General features: G+C 47.7%; 9 protein-coding genes across 10 annotated transcripts; 3 read left to right on the top strand and 6 right to left on the bottom strand.

Annotated features, from left to right (window-relative positions):
• Positions 1–11: 11 nt before the first annotated feature.
• On the bottom strand, positions 12–1,115 carry E1B28_002536 (uncharacterized protein). The gene is made up of 8 exons (XM_043159461.1): positions 1,044–1,115; positions 754–995; positions 624–702; positions 541–571; positions 482–486; positions 321–424; positions 142–264; positions 12–92 (listed from the first exon to the last, which is right to left on the bottom strand). Exons 2-7 carry the CDS (start codon positions 926–928, stop codon positions 146–148), a joined length of 513 nt encoding a protein of 170 aa, XP_043003062.1. The 5' UTR covers positions 929–995; positions 1,044–1,115; the 3' UTR covers positions 12–92; positions 142–145.
• A 303-nt stretch (positions 1,116–1,418) lies between these two features.
• Positions 1,419–2,489, bottom strand: E1B28_002535 (uncharacterized protein). Its single transcript, XM_043159460.1, has 4 exons — positions 2,355–2,489; positions 2,214–2,300; positions 1,823–2,163; positions 1,419–1,759 (listed from the first exon to the last, which is right to left on the bottom strand). Exons 2-4 carry the CDS (start codon positions 2,232–2,234, stop codon positions 1,468–1,470), a joined length of 654 nt encoding a protein of 217 aa, XP_043003061.1. The 5' UTR covers positions 2,235–2,300; positions 2,355–2,489; the 3' UTR covers positions 1,419–1,467.
• A 1,125-nt stretch (positions 2,490–3,614) lies between these two features.
• Positions 3,615–8,658, top strand: E1B28_002534 (putative NRPS-like protein biosynthetic cluster). The gene is made up of 6 exons (XM_043159459.1): positions 3,615–4,735; positions 4,790–5,233; positions 5,285–6,523; positions 6,582–7,501; positions 7,558–7,906; positions 7,965–8,658. The coding sequence occupies exons 1-6, from the start codon at positions 3,643–3,645 to the stop codon at positions 8,549–8,551; spliced, it is 4,632 nt and encodes a 1,543-aa protein (XP_043003060.1). The 5' UTR covers positions 3,615–3,642; the 3' UTR covers positions 8,552–8,658.
• Positions 8,659–9,041: 383 nt separating this feature from the next.
• Positions 9,042–10,354, bottom strand: E1B28_002533 (uncharacterized protein). Of its 2 annotated transcripts, none has more exons than XM_043159457.1 (7): positions 10,150–10,354; positions 10,023–10,084; positions 9,955–9,960; positions 9,786–9,898; positions 9,351–9,731; positions 9,204–9,284; positions 9,042–9,156 (listed from the first exon to the last, which is right to left on the bottom strand). In XM_043159457.1, the coding sequence occupies exons 1-7, from the start codon at positions 10,334–10,336 to the stop codon at positions 9,153–9,155; spliced, it is 834 nt and encodes a 277-aa protein (XP_043003058.1). In that variant the 5' UTR covers positions 10,337–10,354; the 3' UTR covers positions 9,042–9,152. The 2 variants fall into 2 exon arrangements, with proteins under 2 accessions (XP_043003058.1, XP_043003059.1); XM_043159458.1 differs by having other exon boundaries at positions 9,042–9,149.
• A 1-nt stretch (position 10,355) lies between these two features.
• Positions 10,356–11,148, top strand: E1B28_002532 (uncharacterized protein). Its single transcript, XM_043159456.1, has 2 exons — positions 10,356–10,523; positions 10,578–11,148. The coding sequence occupies exons 1-2, from the start codon at positions 10,500–10,502 to the stop codon at positions 10,983–10,985; spliced, it is 432 nt and encodes a 143-aa protein (XP_043003057.1). The 5' UTR covers positions 10,356–10,499; the 3' UTR covers positions 10,986–11,148.
• A 253-nt stretch (positions 11,149–11,401) lies between these two features.
• Positions 11,402–12,367, bottom strand: E1B28_002531 (uncharacterized protein; the record flags this gene model as incomplete). Its single annotated transcript, XM_043159455.1, has 2 exons — positions 11,402–12,145; positions 12,200–12,367. The coding sequence occupies 2 exons, from the start codon at positions 12,365–12,367 to the stop codon at positions 11,402–11,404; spliced, it is 912 nt and encodes a 303-aa protein (XP_043003056.1).
• Positions 12,368–12,408: 41 nt separating this feature from the next.
• Positions 12,409–12,727, bottom strand: E1B28_002530 (uncharacterized protein; the record flags this gene model as incomplete). Its single annotated transcript, XM_043159454.1, has 2 exons — positions 12,409–12,525; positions 12,584–12,727. The coding sequence occupies 2 exons, from the start codon at positions 12,725–12,727 to the stop codon at positions 12,409–12,411; spliced, it is 261 nt and encodes an 86-aa protein (XP_043003055.1).
• Positions 12,728–12,978: 251 nt separating this feature from the next.
• Positions 12,979–14,440, top strand: E1B28_002529 (uncharacterized protein; the record flags this gene model as incomplete). Its single annotated transcript, XM_043159453.1, has 3 exons — positions 12,979–13,114; positions 13,168–13,623; positions 13,680–14,440. Exons 1-3 carry the CDS (start codon positions 13,045–13,047, stop codon positions 14,438–14,440), a joined length of 1,287 nt encoding a protein of 428 aa, XP_043003054.1. The 5' UTR covers positions 12,979–13,044.
• A 205-nt stretch (positions 14,441–14,645) lies between these two features.
• E1B28_002528 (uncharacterized protein) lies at positions 14,646–16,365 on the bottom strand (the record flags this gene model as incomplete). Its single annotated transcript, XM_043159452.1, has 9 exons — positions 15,801–16,365; positions 15,537–15,739; positions 15,420–15,481; positions 15,225–15,364; positions 15,102–15,159; positions 14,994–15,047; positions 14,854–14,940; positions 14,740–14,798; positions 14,646–14,675 (listed from the first exon to the last, which is right to left on the bottom strand). Exons 2-9 carry the CDS (start codon positions 15,644–15,646, stop codon positions 14,646–14,648), a joined length of 600 nt encoding a protein of 199 aa, XP_043003053.1. The 5' UTR covers positions 15,647–15,739; positions 15,801–16,365.
• Between the last annotated feature and the right edge of the window lie 59 nt (positions 16,366–16,424).

Here is a 16,424-nt window from a genome sequence, read left to right as displayed (position 1 = left end):
TTTACATTATAAGTGAGAGTAATAAATAGCTATCAAACCGCTTTCCATTCCTCGGGCATGCATACATGCATTGCGAACCACAGATACGATTCCTGAAACGTCTGTCACTCCGACGTCGACGTGAATAAACTAGAAAGTCACCTAATCAATTAGTCGGCGCCCTGGCTGCTTCTGGCTCATGTTTCAACAGAGTGTTCTCTACATTCGCACCCAGTCGCTGACGGTCCTCGATTGATAAGGCGCGTGATGCGGAATACCCAAGTTCTAAACCGAACAACGTTGGTTACACGCTCACATAAATATGTAAAGCAGAGACTCACTAAGACTTGGATATTGCAACGGGATTTTATCCTCCCGCACCGGTAATGTGGAAAGATCTAACGGGATTGGGGGACCAATCCAGGCGCTGTGGATTTCGTGATCTCTATGGATATGAATTTAATATATCTGGCTTAGGATGGGAAATCCGATACGGACTTACGCTCGCTGCGAACAATGTGTCAGTAAGCCACAGAACTGACCGATGTACTTAAGACTCACAGCATGCTCTGTCAGAGGGTGGACGAGAATACTGGATACAACGCGTTAGAATTGCCGTCACGTCCAAAAGCGAGAAGGACCACCTCAAATTTCCTCTGTTCATGCAAAGATATGAGAAAACGGAAGAGAATGTCTCGGCAGGAGCCCAAATCTCGTATGAACCTGTAATCAATTTACTCAAACGCTGAACTTGGTAACCCAAGAGAGACTGACCGATAGGATGCGGACCCATTGGTTCAATATTCACCCGAAAAAGAGGAACCGCCACGAACGCGCCATTCCGCCTCAACTTTAAAACAGCATCTCGCAATATCAAGGCTTCGTGGTGCTCCGCTGAATTTTTCTGATGAAAATAGATATCTTGGGGAGGTACGTTACTGTCAGCCATTACGACCGCGGTTGATAAATCGAGACTGGAGACCCTTGAGAGTCATTACTCACGAAAGTGCCACTCCCTGTTGGCGATCAGCACTGAAGTAACTAGCACTTGGGTTTGTACATACTTTATTTCTGTGGTAAGGACAGTTTCAAGGTCTGTAGGAGGCGACTGCGGTTGGCTCATCGTGGAACAGCACCAAATTTGGCTCAAGTCACGGCTCTTGAGCTGTCTTGAGTTATGCTATAGAAATCTCCATAATAGCATTAATTTGGTATGAATTTCAACCTCATCATAGTCATGCATGTTATATTATAATTACCACTCAGAAATTCTTCTGTACCCTAGTAGAGAAACAACCCTTTCATTCGCAAACGTGCCGAATAATCCCTTTCATTTCGGCTATACAGTGGCCCTCCCGGATGCGTCGTTCGATCAACATGTCACAGTGTAGAACGACCCAATGACCCCATTCCTTAACAACTTAGAGCCAAGATTCGTGCTCCCGTGCGGGTACCGCAACGAATAACGAGTTGAACGGGATACATTCGTCATTTTGGTATCGGACCGCTTTCTGGAGGATTCTCCTCCAACCATTTCCGTACACCTTGTTTAGCTATCATGGTTACAACCCTTTTCCTATCCTCTTCCTTCCGTTCTCTGTACAGCCTCATGATATACCCACAAACACTCCACAGGTCCTCCCACTCGGCGTCAAAGAGTTCCCACCAACCATGAGGGGATTTGGATGGTAAGGAGATTTTGAGATGGCGTGTGGTGAGATATATGGCAGCGCTAACTATTGTTGGTACCTGGTAAAGCGAGAAGACTGGTGTTTGCATCCTGAAAGATACAAATTGAAGCGGCTCAGCTTCCAAACAGGATGAGGATGATTGAAAAACGCACGCATCATTCAGATAACCCCAAGCTTTCGTACATGCATCCTCCCGACTTGTCAATCCAAGCACGCGTAGGTAATTTATCAAAGTCCCGTAGGGTAACACGACATGAACATTGAACCCCAGGCGTTTGAGTATCTGCATCTCAGCGACAACCAACGCGTCCTTTAGGTCGTAAAACGTTGAACCAAAGTAAGACATAGGTGCGTATCGAAATTCGGCGGATTTGGGATTGATGGTGTGGGATTGGTATTGTTGGATTAGGTCGTACACGTTGATGAGGTCCCTCATCCTGAGAGGGCATTCTTCAAGTTTAGATGCCAAGTACAGTGCTCCCATTCCTACATCCTGTCGATTGGTGAGCGGAGAGAGCAAAAGTGTAACGTTTCTAGACGCACCCCAATTCCAAACTGCTTCATAGACGAGACATACCAAAACCTATGGAAAAGAATCTGCGCAGTCGCGACAGCGACTTGTTTTCTGTCCTCCGAGGACGATATAAATTTTTGAGTAAGAGCGGAACAGAGCAACAGTCTTACTGCTTCAAAAGTAGGCCAGCCTCGTGAATGAGTTTTGCGCCATAAGCTCTGAGATCTTCTTCCAATTCAGAAGGTATGCCGTCTTCTCTGGAAGGCGTATTCTCTATTTGAGATCGGGTAGCAAGAGGGTACAGATCGAAAGACATCTTCTGAGCGCGTGTCGGAGATCTCTCACGCTACAACCACCATCCCTCTCCTACAACTTCAAGATAATATCTACAGAAGCAACTCAGGGACCTCAACTTGCCTCTTGTTATCAATATAGCCTGTAGAAGGCTTTCCGAGTCGAAATAACCAATTTCATCACCCTCTTACGATTGCCTCGTCTGAGAAAGACATAAATCGCTGCCACTCAATCTCTATTCAAGGCACTCAAGTGCGACGTTTCAACGCCCCAGGAGAATTGCTAGTGAAGGTCAAAGCCATTGCGCTTAATCCACCCGACTGGAAAATGTAGACAAGTGGTGCGTTTTTCAAAATAATACCCTAGGATCTGACACTGATGATGTCGAAAGCGTTATAGAGAATCCTCGATGTGGATCAAACTGTCATCAACTCGAACGTAAGGTTTTTCAAGAAAACCAGGACGACTCGAGGGCGTTTAACAATTCACGAAGTAGATGCAGACCTCGTGGCTAAGGTAGCCTTGTCTGGGTTGTTGACCACAATGTATCTGACGTGTTCTGATAAACAGATCTCTTAATCCGTGTCGTATTCGCAAGCTGCATCGATACCTGTCGGTTGATGCCAAGGCCAACCTATACTTGTAGTCAGTGGGGCGGTTCGTTGGGCAGTGGTTGATGGACTCGGTCGTGGTGCTGAACGTTTAAAGTTGAATAGGTGATCTCTGCAGCGATTCAGCTGCTCAAGTCCGCCGGTTCCTCTAGAGTATCGTTATCATTATTGCGTATGCATCAGGGCATCAAAGAAAAACTTGGAGAGTCTCGATGGTACAACTCACCTCACCGATAAGTGTGATCGTGGTATGTATTTATATACTATCTTGACGTTCGGTAGACCCGCCTTCAACTCAGCCTAACAGAACAGAGGAACCTGGCGACTTGTTTGGCACACCCGAGAGGAGTAGAACGACCGAAGAGCGGGAGAGTAAGTGGTAATAAAATTGTCGTATTCCCTTCAGGAAACTAAGTAAACTATCGATATGAGTCATGGCGAACTTATCAGGGCGAAAGCTCTTTGACGCTGGGTGTGTAACGATTTTGAACTTCCGGCCGATTATTTCCACGTAGCCGACCGTGTTTAACTCTTGACTTATTTCGTAATTTTTATGGATTCCTCTTCACGACTAGCTCGAGTAATTACTCGACTTCAAAATTTGCCTTCAATAGCTCTACCAACAGACTATCCAAGGCTATCAGGCTCTAATAAACTTATCGAAGCTGCTCTGAATGCAGAGCTTCCAGAACAAACCTCGAGCAGTCTCCTCAAACTCGCGCTCTTCAACGAGAACGAAGGAATTAGTGATGATGAATCGGTTGATGAACCCGAACACAGACCTTCCCCGTTCCATCTCCTTCTTGCAGCATTTGTTGTTCTGCTACATCGTTTCACCGGAGATACGGACATAGTTATTGGCTCTTCATCTGCAACGGATATCCACCCCCTCGTACTACGATTATCTATCGATCCCACCGATCCGTTCTGGGCTATTGTCAGAAGAGTTCAACAGGTGGAGAGAGAGGCGGAAGGAGACTCGGTTCCCTTTGCAGACCTCCGCAATGCTTTGAAACTCGAAGGTCCTATTTTCCGTGTTCGATTTTTCGACGAGACGGATTCAGAACGTCCTTTGGACGATTTTATCCGGTCCACAAATCTCACGACCGACCTGACAGTATTCGTTTCCCGTTCTGCAACCACTTCCGCGCGCTCGGCTATAGCACCCCATCTTAATCTCAGAATTCTTTACAATTCTCTCTATTTCCGTGAACAGAGGATTTCCACCATTGTTGACCAACTCTCCGTTCTGCTACGAAGAGTTTCACAGAACCCTTTATCTCAAGTTGGTTCGGTCCCCATCCTTACACCACGACAAAAACAAGCCATTCCAGATCCCATAGCCGACCTTAACTGGTGTGACTGGAAGGGTGCTATCACCGACGTTTTCTCAAGGAACGCGAAAGCATTCCCCGATCGACCTTGTATCATTCAAAGTCTTCCTGCGCAATTCCTTTCCGACCCTCAAGAAAAACTCACATATACTTATGGCGCCGTTCGACGTGCGGCAAATGTCCTTGCCCACCATCTTCTGAAAGGGGGAGTCCAGAGAGAGGAAGTTGTCATGATTTATGCTCACAGGAGTGTTGATCTCGCAGTTGCTGTGATGGGCGTGTTGAAAGCGGGTGCAACCTTCTCTGTTATTGGTGGGTTTTCTCGTTAGCATCATTTCAACGGTTTTCAAACCATTGCTCATACAGACCCCGCGTACCCACCTACCCGACAAATTATATACCTTCGCGTTGCTCTACCCCGTGGTCTTGTTATTCTCAAGGGTGCAGGTACTTTACACCCCACCGTGCGTGAATTCCTCAACACGGAACTCAAGGTCCGTGTTGAAGTACCAGCACTTCGTGTCCTTCCTTCGGGCGAAATCTTTGGTGGACTTGCTGACCCGAAAGATTCCGACGTACTATCCTCACACGCCAACTTGGGCGAGACTGATCCTAACGTCATATTAGGCCCAGACAGTATTGGGACACTGTCATTCACAAGTGGAAGTACCGGAATACCCAAAGGCGTCAAAGGAAGGCACTACAGTCTCACTCACTTTTTCCCTTGGATGGGAGAGACGTTCGGATTAAGCGAGAAGAGTAAGTTCACGATGTTAAGCGGGATTGCTCATGATCCTATTCAACGAGATAGTACGCTTTTTGTCCTTCGTCTCCTGTTCAGGAAAACTCATATCTTGCTAGTGTTTACGCCACTCTTTTTTGGAGCTTCACTTCATGTCCCCACCGCGGACGATATCAATACTCCAGGACGGCTTGCGCGTTGGATGGCTGATTCGGAGGTCACGGTTACGCATTTGACTCCTGCCATGGGTCAGCTCCTTGCTGCACAAGTAGCCAACGTCCCGGTCGTTTCGCCTTCTTCCGGAGTCTCTGCTCCTAGCCCTTCCGCTGCACAGATACCTACACTCTCCTCGGCTTTTTTTGTTGGGGATCTACTTACAAAACGTGATTGCCTACGTCTTCAATCTCTCGCACCCAATGTGGCCATAATAAACATGTATGGTACAACCGAAACCCAACGTGCCGTCTCGTACTACCGTCTTCCCCCTCTCTCTTCCGACCCTTCATTCCTCAAGAACCAGAAGGAAATCATTCCAGCTGGGAAGGGCATGATAGACGTCCAGCTGCTTGTGGTCAATAGGACAGACCGGAATGTAATGTGTGCTGTTGGAGAAGTTGGAGAGATTTACGTCAGGAGTGGCGGTCTGGCAGAGTGCTATCTGGATGACGCTTCTTCCAAAGAGAAATTCGTGGAAAACTGGTTTGGTGGTATTGCCAATATCAACAGCCTGAATACAACAAATCCTTCCGGTGGTAATCCGCAAGGGTCGTTATCCCGAACGACTTCTGGTACTTCGCTATCACCCAACAACACCAATAATATTGATTTAAGTACACCTCCGCCTGCCATACCTTCTCCAGCAACCGTTGGACATAGTCGTTCGCTATCAACACACGGTAAAAAGTCCTCGCATCCGCTTTATGCTGATACGATCCGCTTCCCACCTACTGGTTTGCCCCCTCCCGAAGCCCGATACTGGAAAGGTATTCGGGACCGTCTATATCGTTCTGGTGACTTGGGCCGTTATCTGCCCGACGGTACTGTAGAATGCACTGGTCGCGCAGATGACCAAGTGAAGATTCGGGGATTCAGAATCGAGCTGGGAGAGATCGATACCTACCTCGGCACACATCCCGGGGTCAGAGAAAATGTCACACTCGTTCGAAGAGATAAGGACGAAGAGAAGGTGTTGGTAAGCTACTTTGTGCCTGCTCAAGGCGCGGAAGTAAGCGAGTTGGAAAGTGAGGAGGAGAGTAGTGCTGGTGGTGTCGTGGTGGGCATTAGGAAGTACAGAAGGCTGATCAAGGAGCTAAGGGAGTACCTAAAAAAGAAATTGCCCAGTTATAGCGTTCCGTCTCGTGAGTCTTTCCTATTCGTCGTTCTCAACACATACTGATGATTATCTATCTTCGTTAGTGTTCGTTCCCCTCCCCCGTATGCCCCTCAATCCCAACGGTAAGATCGACAAACCGGCCTTACCTTTCCCCGATACTGCGCAACTTGCCGCCATCGCTTCGATTCCGAGCACTGCTACCAGGGGATCTGTCACTTCTGGCGCCAAATCTACTGTTCACCATCGCCCTCCCACCGCGACTGAACACACGATCCTTCAAATCTTTTCCAGGATCCTCCCATCCAACCCGGTTCCCGAAACTATTCCACTGGACGAATCGTTCTTCGACATGGGCGGTCACTCAATCTTAGCTACGCGCCTGATGTTTGAGATCAGAAGGGTTTTCGTGGTCGATGCCCCTCTGAGCCTCGTTTTTGGATCTTCCAGAGAAGGAGGCGCGGAAGAGCCGAGTGCAGAGGGCCTGGCAAGGGCCGTGGATCGTTTGAGGAATGATTACAATACATTCGGAATCGAGACGGACGATCCTGGTGATAAGAAAGGAGATGGCTTGCTGGTTCCTCCTTCTGGTGGACGTGGAAAGAAACAGAAAAACCAGATTGTCGAGTATGGTCAGGATTACGAGAATCTAGTGTCCAAATTACGGGTTTCGTATCCCTCTGCTCCGCTGCTTTCCGCATCGTCCTCGACGGTAATCCTTACAGGTGCAACAGGTTTCCTTGGAGCATTCGTTTTGCACAACCTACTTTCTCAACAACGCGTGCGAAAAGTTATCGCTTTGGTTCGAGGTAAGGATCTCCCCACAGCATTCACCAGATTAAGGGAGGCATCGATGGATAGAGGCGTATGGGACGAGAAATGGGTTGAGGAGAAAAGGCTAGAGATTATCGTTGGCGATCTGGGATCGGAGAGATTCTGTCTGGGTGAGGATGTCTGGAAGAGAATCGGGGAAGAGGCGGATGTTGTACTACACAACGGAGCTTTGGTGGGTGTCCTTGCATTCTGTTGGTCTGTCTTGCTGAATTGCCGTGTCTGTCTTAGGTTCATTGGGTTTATCCATATGAAAAACTACGTGCATCTAATGTCCTTGCAACACTGACTGCCGTAGATCTCGCTGCCACCGGAAATCCCAAGTCGCTTGTCTTTCTGTCTTCTACTTCTGCTATTGACACAGAACATTATGTTCAACTGTCTGATACCATACGAGTGGACCAAAGAGGTCAGGGTGTACCCGAAGACGATGACCTGGAGGGCGCAAGAGTGGGACTAAAGACTGGTTATGGGCAATCGAAGTGGGTTTCTGAGAAGCTCTTATTCGAGGCAGGTAAAAGGGGTCTAAGAGGGCATATCATACGGGCCGGATACGTTGTTGGCGACACTCAAACGGCAGGTCGGTTCTATCCACTCCCTATTTCCAGATAGAGTCCTAAGCTTTTCTCCGTTCGCAGTGACCAACACAGATGATTTTATTTGGCGTCTCGTCAAAGGCTGTGTCCAGCTAGGGCTAGTCCCCAACATTAACAACACCATTAACATGGTTCCAGTTGACCATGTCGCTCTCACGACCTCCCTTGCAGCCGTTTCCCCTCTTCCAGATAAACACGATTTCTCGTCAGCTCTTCATATCGCTGCACGTCCGTTACCCACGTTCAACTCGATGTTATCCACGTTGTCCAAGTACGGTTTCGCAACGACTCAGACGGAGTACCTGACCTGGCGGGGCAAGTTGGAGGAGCATGTCATGAAAGTCCAGGACAATGCTTTATACCCGCTTTTGCATTTCGTACTCGATGATCTGCCAACGAGTACAAAGGCTCCGGACTTGGATGATAGGAACACAAGAGAGTTGTTGGAAAAGAGTGGCGTAGATAAGGAACAATTGAACGGGACGGTTGATGACGCGTTGATGGGGAGGTATCTATCATGGCTTGTGAGAGCTGGGTTCCTACCGGAGCCGGAGAACAGAAATTCGGATATGAGGTTACCAGAGATGGAGGCGGGAAAGGTAAAGGCTGCTGGGAGGAGTGGGATATAATTCACGTCAAAAGTAATTCTCAGCTAGAGATCTAGAGACCTATATCTCTGAAGTAGCATTCATGTACATAAAAATTGGATTTTTCCTGCCTACTACATTATCAAACACTCGAAATGGCCGGCTTCCCGAGAAAATGATGCTTGCGTCAAGGTAACCTGTGCCACGCTTTGAAGAGACGGGTGGGAGAATTCAAATTTCAAATATTCATCCGCTTAACACGTTGAAAGAACGCTTGGTTCAATCCGGAAGATTTTCCTCTTTGCTGAACACAGACTGATTTCCGCAGACAATGCTCTGTTCGCCGTGTTACCGTCCAAGGACTTGCTTAAAGGCCTGAGATAAGTCGATGAAATTCGGAGTATATTCACGACGATTCCGAGAATAAACAAGGTCAATGGTGGATCGAATCAATCAGACCGATCATGATAATCCGATTTCTCCAGGACTTGGCTGTTATTCATAAGGAGCTAAAGGACTCGAAGTCTTTTCTGTCCGAATCACGACCAATGAACAAATTGAAATTCGTGTACTTACAACAATAGAACCAAGCATTACACAAGAGGTTATCAAAATATCCAGAAATCAAAGACGCGGCAACCTGTCATCTACGAGAAGTAAGTAGTGCTAGGAGAGAAGTAAAGCATCGGTTTACCCTCTAAAGTTGTTTTTAAGTTCTCTCAGTGCTTCCATGACCTTGCTCTCAGGTGTATCGGAGGAGACCTTGGCCGAAGCCCTACACGGGACACGTATGAGTAATCGTAATCAAGAGGTAAAATTCTTTACTCTGCGGGTCACAGACCTTACGGCAGAATTCCCAAGTCGCATGAATACGTTCCATTCCTTCTCATCTCCAATGGTAGTCAAGCCAGTAGTAATTTTGTTATTTGCCACCAACTCTTCAAGTCTCTTGACGCCTTCACTTTCCGGCTCGATAGACTTTGCAAATGCAAGATTCCCGGCTGTGTACTCGTGTCCATTGAGAACGACTGTCGAGGATGGCAAGGTGGCCAAATAATTCAAGGCAGAGACCATTTCTGGCGCTGTACCCTCGAAGAATCGACCACAACCGCCAATAAAGAGTGTATCACCGGTAAACACTCCTCCAGGGTGGTTGTTGTTAGTGGGATCAGTGACATGAAAACATATAGAGTCCTGAGTGTGGCATGGGGTGGCTAGACATCTTGCAGTAAGGTAAATCTAGCTGTTCAGGTTGAGAGAAGGTGGTGTGACCCACTTGACATGAATGTTTTCGCCAATCGTGAATTCGTCTTTGTCCTTGACAAGTTGGGTTAACGCAGGTGTTTTGTCGCTTCCGCCATAGATTGTGATACCGGGAAATGTTGAAGCCTGTGGTCGCTATCAAATGAACCTTTCCGTTTCAAGAAATTAGCAGATCTACGCACGAATTTCTGGGCATTTCATCACAGGATTCTTTAACATCCAAGCAATGATTAGAGGACTGTATACGCACCTCGTTGCCCCCGCTGTGGTCATAGTGATGATGTGTCGTAATACCCGCAACGAGTTCAACACCTGGCGATGGAAGCAGATCCATCAGCAACGCATGTTTTCATGCAATGTCATGCATCTCCACAGACCTAGTTTCTCAGCAGCAGAGACAACTTTGGCCACATCGTAGGGGTCAACTGCAGCGGCCTTCTTCGAGGGCTCATCAATGAGTAGATAGGCATAGTTGTCGTCGCGAACGGGGACGGGAACGATATGCATTGTTGGTGGGAGTCGGGGGAACTTGACCGTGCGGCCGAAGCGTGTTGCGGCTTGCATGGTGGGTGGCTGTGACAACCAGGCTTGGTTATTCCACAATTGCAGTGCATGGTCATGCTGGTTCATGCAGTGAGGCTCCTGTCTCTCGACGATTTTCTTCTCGTCCATCACTTGCTCTCGACTGAGATTATCCTTAACCTTTTGTGCTGGACACTTCGCGCATATGTCATCTGTCAAGCCGCCCGCTGTATGTTTTCTATCGATTCATTCCACGGAGTCGCTCACTTCTCGTGATTCATAGACGCCAGACGGCAATCCCGGAATTGATGTAGAACAGACCACGAATCCGGTCTCAGGAGATGGTTTTCAGACCTCGGAACCAGTATCGTCAATACCGACACAATCCCTCAGCGACAGTACTCCCTCTTCTACACCGAGCTCAACTCCCACAAACGCTGGTGTCATAGCGGGTGGTGTCATTAGTGGTGTAGTCCTTCTTGCCCTCATCATCGGTGCTTTTATCCTCGTTCGTCGACGAAAACGCCGTATGGCTCCATCCTCTGAGTTCCTCGCTCAAAATCCTCACTGGAGAGCCGGAACACCAAACTCCTTGTCCGAACTCAACGGGGACAAGCTTCCTCTCACACAAGGATCATATATCTACCCCCTTGCGCCAGAAAAGCAGCAAAGAGGGAGTGAACTTGCTTAATTTTTGGAGATTGGCCATTCACATCTGAGACTCTTAACGACCGATTCTATGACATGCAAACCGGACTATGCACACTTTTGCCACATAAAAGCCATTGTATTTATTCTTAAGCTATTGGTAGATGGGTTCGATATGTGTTCAATGCCATGACATGATGTAGCTCATCTTGGTTCACCGTGTTCGAGACTGTTGCGAAGCACACAAATAACATTCACCTAGTTATCGTAGTAAAGTTCAGCGATTCAAGGTCATATTGGAGAATACAATCACTATCACAGCCAAACGACTTCCATCATAAGTTAATATATTATTAGGAATTTACATCCTTCGAAGGACCCCGGAGGATGCAGAAGGGCCCAACGCACATTATATAAGAGCGCGACTTGGGACCACGTTCGGGCACGGCATTTCAAAATTCATTCCCAGTAAAGTCGAAGAATCTTTCTCCCAACCCCGACATTTTTTGCCCAAACCGTCTCAATCTTTGGTGTCATGTTATCACATTTTCCCGCAAGATGGACCGCTTGAATAAATTCGGTGACACCACCACCAACACCAAAGTAAAATACTTTTGCCGCGATGAGGCATAAGTATGGCGGAGGGTGCAAGCTCCTTCGCGAGTCCAAACCGCATTGACTGGCCCCTTCGCAGGCATGATATATCAGCTTAATTAGCGAAGGGACACTCTCCATCCGGTATACGGTTTCGGAGGTGAGAACCATATCGTACTTGCCACCCGCCTTGTTAACATCGAACGTTGACCATGACCCAGAGAAAATCCGCAAGGAAATGCGGTGTTCAAGAAGAGATATTTCGAATGCTGCTTTTACTTCGTCTGTGATGGGTATATTGGCAGCGACAGCAGGATCAGGGGCAGGGAAAACGTTGTCATCCCTCTCATCTTCGTTGTTAGAGATCTGAGCGTTACGAAATGTTTCAGATGCTGGAGACATGTCTTGTTGAAGGAATGTTAAGTCTCGATGGGAGGAATGAAAGAGAAACCACCAACACCACGCCAGTAAGATATTTGGAAATGTAACGAGTTCCAACGCTGACGCGTTGTAGTCCTGGAGGTGAATCTCAGTCTCTTTTGAGTGGACAGGGGATGAGAAAAGTTCGTTGAGAATGTGTATCGAGGGAATCGCTGTCCCACAACCAATCTGAAAACGTTACCAGTCATGCACAGGCATAAAAATAGTATATGACGGTGTTACCTCCAAAATCCTTTTGCCCCGAGCGACGAAGGCGTCGGTCTTCTTGCTCCGATCGAGATAATCGACCAAGTCCAAACTGCATTCCCAAGTCTTCAGTCCGCCTTCATACACGCCCGGAACTAGATCGGACGGTTGGTCGATGAAAGCCAGTGCAGCTTTGTCCTGCATTTTGATGGTAGCGTCCTCTTCTGGACCACTCCCGTAGGAAATCAGCTGGAACCTCGCGTCAAAGAGATCTCTTCGCGCGATAAAACGTATTTCGCCAGATGAGAGAGGTACTTGAATGGGCGAGCAAGAAATTTGAGACGGTAATGAGTCCAGCTGAACTTTTCAAAGAGAAACACTTAGGCATGACTCGGCTCTACGAAGTGGAACTGAGCGTACGAGGTATTGAATAGATATTTCTTTCAGCTGCTTTTGAGACGACTTTCCGTCGTTGGTCTCTCTGTTCTCTTCATGCGACATTGTACAGATTTCGGGTAAATCGTCGTCAATTTCGTCGACATCAAAGTTGAACTTGAAGCTCATCTAAGCAAGAACAACTGTCAGTACTTTTGCGTAAATCAGAGTCAGATGGTCTACTGCCTTGGATGTTTGCGCGAAGACTTGATCAAAGAGTGTCGTTCTAGCCTGGCTAGCCGATCTGTACTGAGCTTTGATAGTGCTTTGCTACAGTGTCGTTTGTTTCGCATCACGTGTCAGTGCCACTTACGCGAAAATAACCAAAAAGGGATCGCGTCGGGCGGGCTTATCCCTTTTGTATTCTTTTGAGCATTGCAACGCCACTTGCCAACGGTCTTTGTCCTCGTACCACCACCATCTCTCCTTGGACTTCCTCTGTCCGGATGAAACTTCTTTCGCTACTAGCTTTAGGGAGTGCTCTGCCCTTCGGTGTTTTTGGATGGGGTGCAGCTGGTGAGTTCTGGAGCATCTACTTCACATCTTGTGCTCATATATCTGTTCAAAAGGGCACGAAATTGTCGCTACGATTGCTCAAATACATCTGCATCCCACTGTACTTCCAACCATTTGTGAAATTCTCAACTTTACCTCCACGAACCCGAACGAACCCCAATGCCACCTTGCGCCTATCGCGGCATGGGCAGACAAGCTGAAATACCGCATGCGCTGGTCTGCTGCCATGCATTACGTTGGCGCCTTGGATGACCACCCGTCGCAAACCTGTGCTTTTCCTGGAACTCGAGGTTGGGCGGGAAGAAAGGACATCAACGTGCTTGGTGCCATACAAAACACAACAGGAATATTAGAAGGATATATGAAGGGGGAGAGAAACATCAATGCAGCCAATGAGGCTCTGAAGTTCTTGGTCCACTTTCTGGGCGACCTGCACATGCCTCTACATTTGACTGGGAGAGATAGAGGGGGGAACTCCGTCAAAGTATTGTTTGACGGACGCCAGACCAGTAAGTTGGCCTTATTGGTGTTTGACCATGTCAATCTTGACAATTGACTTTGTTAGGTCTTCATTCCTTGTGGGATGGACTCCTTATCGCGAAAAACCTCCGCACAATCCCTTACAACTATAGCAGACCTCTCCCAATCCGCCAGGTTGAATACAATCTCCGAGGTGCCATTTACGATCCCTTCGTTCGCCGCGTCATGTGGGAAGGAATATATGGCTCCTGGAAAGACGAAATGTCTGACTGGCTATCCTGTCCGCAAACCCCCTCTTCCGACTTGCCTGGTCAGTTTTCACAATCATCGTTCAGCTTCCCATGGAACTCCTTCTCTACACTCTGGACTTCGATTCGCTCGTTGATTTATCACACTGGTGTTCAACAGACGACCGATGACAACGTTATATGCCCCCAGTACTGGGCGCAGCCAACCCACAAGTTGAATTGCGAATTGATTTGGCCGAAAGCTCTGGATGAACCTCCCTACGGCGGTCATACGAGGCCGTCGGAGCGGTTCGTTACGGAACACGACCATCACCATTATTCATCTGTAGAGGCTGAATTAGCTCAATTTGACCTAAATGGCCGATTCATCGGAGGGGATGGCGATGACATGGAAACCACGGGGCGAAGAGGCCATGGTGGAGGTGCCAGTCCTTATCTCGAGATGGATACACCCGAGTACACGGGTGTCATCGCAGAACGTCGCATTTTGGAGAAGCTTATGGCGCAAGCTGGTATACGGCTGGCGGGGATTCTGAACATGCTCTTTGTCGGGGAAGATGATGGCAAAGGATTTTTGAGCGTAATGATGGACACTTGAGAAGAAGGTTTGGCAACCGCCTTGTACAGTATCAGAAACTCTTCTGTGATGGATGTGTATCTGCTTCTTTGTTGCCGAAGCACGCTGACCATCTTGACGACTAAATAAATGTTTGCATACAGTTTGCGTACAATGGATGGAACTAAAATTCACAAAGCAAAATTCGACGTAAACCCATGAGAAATAAACGAAACGAAAAACTAAGTTAGCAGTCTTGGAGCTTGAAAGGTCCAAACTGGGTAGGGATAAACCAAGGGGGTGAATAAGACCGACCGATGAAAACCTCGAGAACCGCGCACCTTTGCATCGTCAACTGAAGCGAACCCGTCAGCGCCATCTGAGGCATCCAGGTAAATAGCTAGAGTGTGTGCATCAGAAAAGATGGTCAGGAGAGGCGTTATTGAAGTACTCGCAGATATCGACGTTGACAATAACCGACGTGGCACCGCACTGGCTCCATATATATTTTGAGAAGGAATTGCTCAGGTCTACGCTTTTGGCTGTGAAATAAAGGATGAAAAGTCGAGCTGGGGCGGAGGAAAATCTGACGGACTAATGGGACCGTTCAAAGTTGCCGAAGCGGATGATTGGTCGCTTTGAGCCTGAACTAGAATGCTGTGAGTTTTTTGAATCAGAATTTCGAAGTTCGATAGAGACTTACAGTAAGCTGTTGCTGAATGTACGACGTTGGCTTTTGATTCAAGTTGAGCATAGCCATTCTGGGAGATGGAGCACCGGAGTGTAAGTTTCATCAGAAAAAGAAATTGTAACGGATTGTTCTTACATATTTGACGCTATCTACTGTGAATTTTTTTCCTGAAGGGACTGTGACTGCGATGGTAGCCTGGCAGTTTTGGCGGAAAGATTGAAGAGATACGGAGGGAGTGAATTGGCTGAATACCGCCGAGACAGAAGAACGGTCGGCTGCACGAGAATGATTAATGGTCCGATCTCTTGAGACGCTGGAGATGAGACTTACTGCTTAACGTTGTCGTCCAGCTGCCAGGAGGGCAGCCGGACCCATTGAGTCCGATGGTATTGCTACAGTTGAATTTTCTCAGCATGTTTTGACCATGTACAGTTTAAAAAGACTTACACGGCGCCATAGGACTGAACAGCGTCCGGGGGACTGTCAACAGAGGCTGGTGATGACAAGGCAGAAGTCGCCGACAAAAAAATAAGAGCAATGGAGGAAAGGTAATACATGTCGAGTGGCGAATGATACTAGGGATAATCAAGTTGGGTATGCAGCTTACTGGTTCGCTAGGAGCTTGACGGAAGCTTTTAAATGATCTGAATCTATTGGGGTTAGAAAAAAAAATCAATCTACGTTCTAGAAGACACAAAGCTCGCTCTAGACCTATCAAGCTGGAAGCCGGGGGTTCCGCGCAGCTTTTCCCGAAGATTTATCAATGGCCTTGAATTGAATCCACGACTAAACTACGAAAACGACCCTCGCTTGCCAAGTTGTATGTGGCGTTCTGTTCCACGGTTCGGTGAAAGAAACTGCCAGCACCAGAACCGGTGACAGAAAACCAAAGAAAATCCGCCCGCGAAAGGCGTGGTGACAATAAGTATTTGAGTTGCTTTTCTTTTTAGTTTTTCGTTGAACGCATCAAGAAGCAAGATCTACAGCAACAGAAGCACCGAAGGTCGCTTGTTATTTCTCGTTACCTTGTAGCGTCCGCTTTGAAACCGCATTCCATTCATCGGCCGATGGTATCTGCAAGCTGCGTATGCGTTTGGAAGAGACTGCGGAGGTGAGCGCCAAACATGATAAAATCACCGATTCGGAAAGGGTGGTACTACATTTTGGCTGGCTGATTTCCTGCAAGTTTTCGAATATGACGCTCTCGAACGTTGGGCTTGAAGCATTGACGCCTTGGAGAAGTGGGAAGAACCTTCGGTACTCAGCACTGAGCAAGTCGCACTGGCAATTCTCACTAGCACTGCCACCGGCTTTTACGGTCATGTAAGCGGAGTT

The sequence above is a fragment of the Marasmius oreades genome, chromosome 10 (assembly GCF_018924745.1).
Source record: "Marasmius oreades isolate 03SP1 chromosome 10, whole genome shotgun sequence".
NCBI classification, from domain to species: Eukaryota; Fungi; Basidiomycota; class Agaricomycetes; order Agaricales; family Marasmiaceae; genus Marasmius; species Marasmius oreades.
The sequence above is the reverse complement of the archived record's forward strand: the minus strand, read 5'-3'. Positions and strand labels throughout refer to the sequence as shown.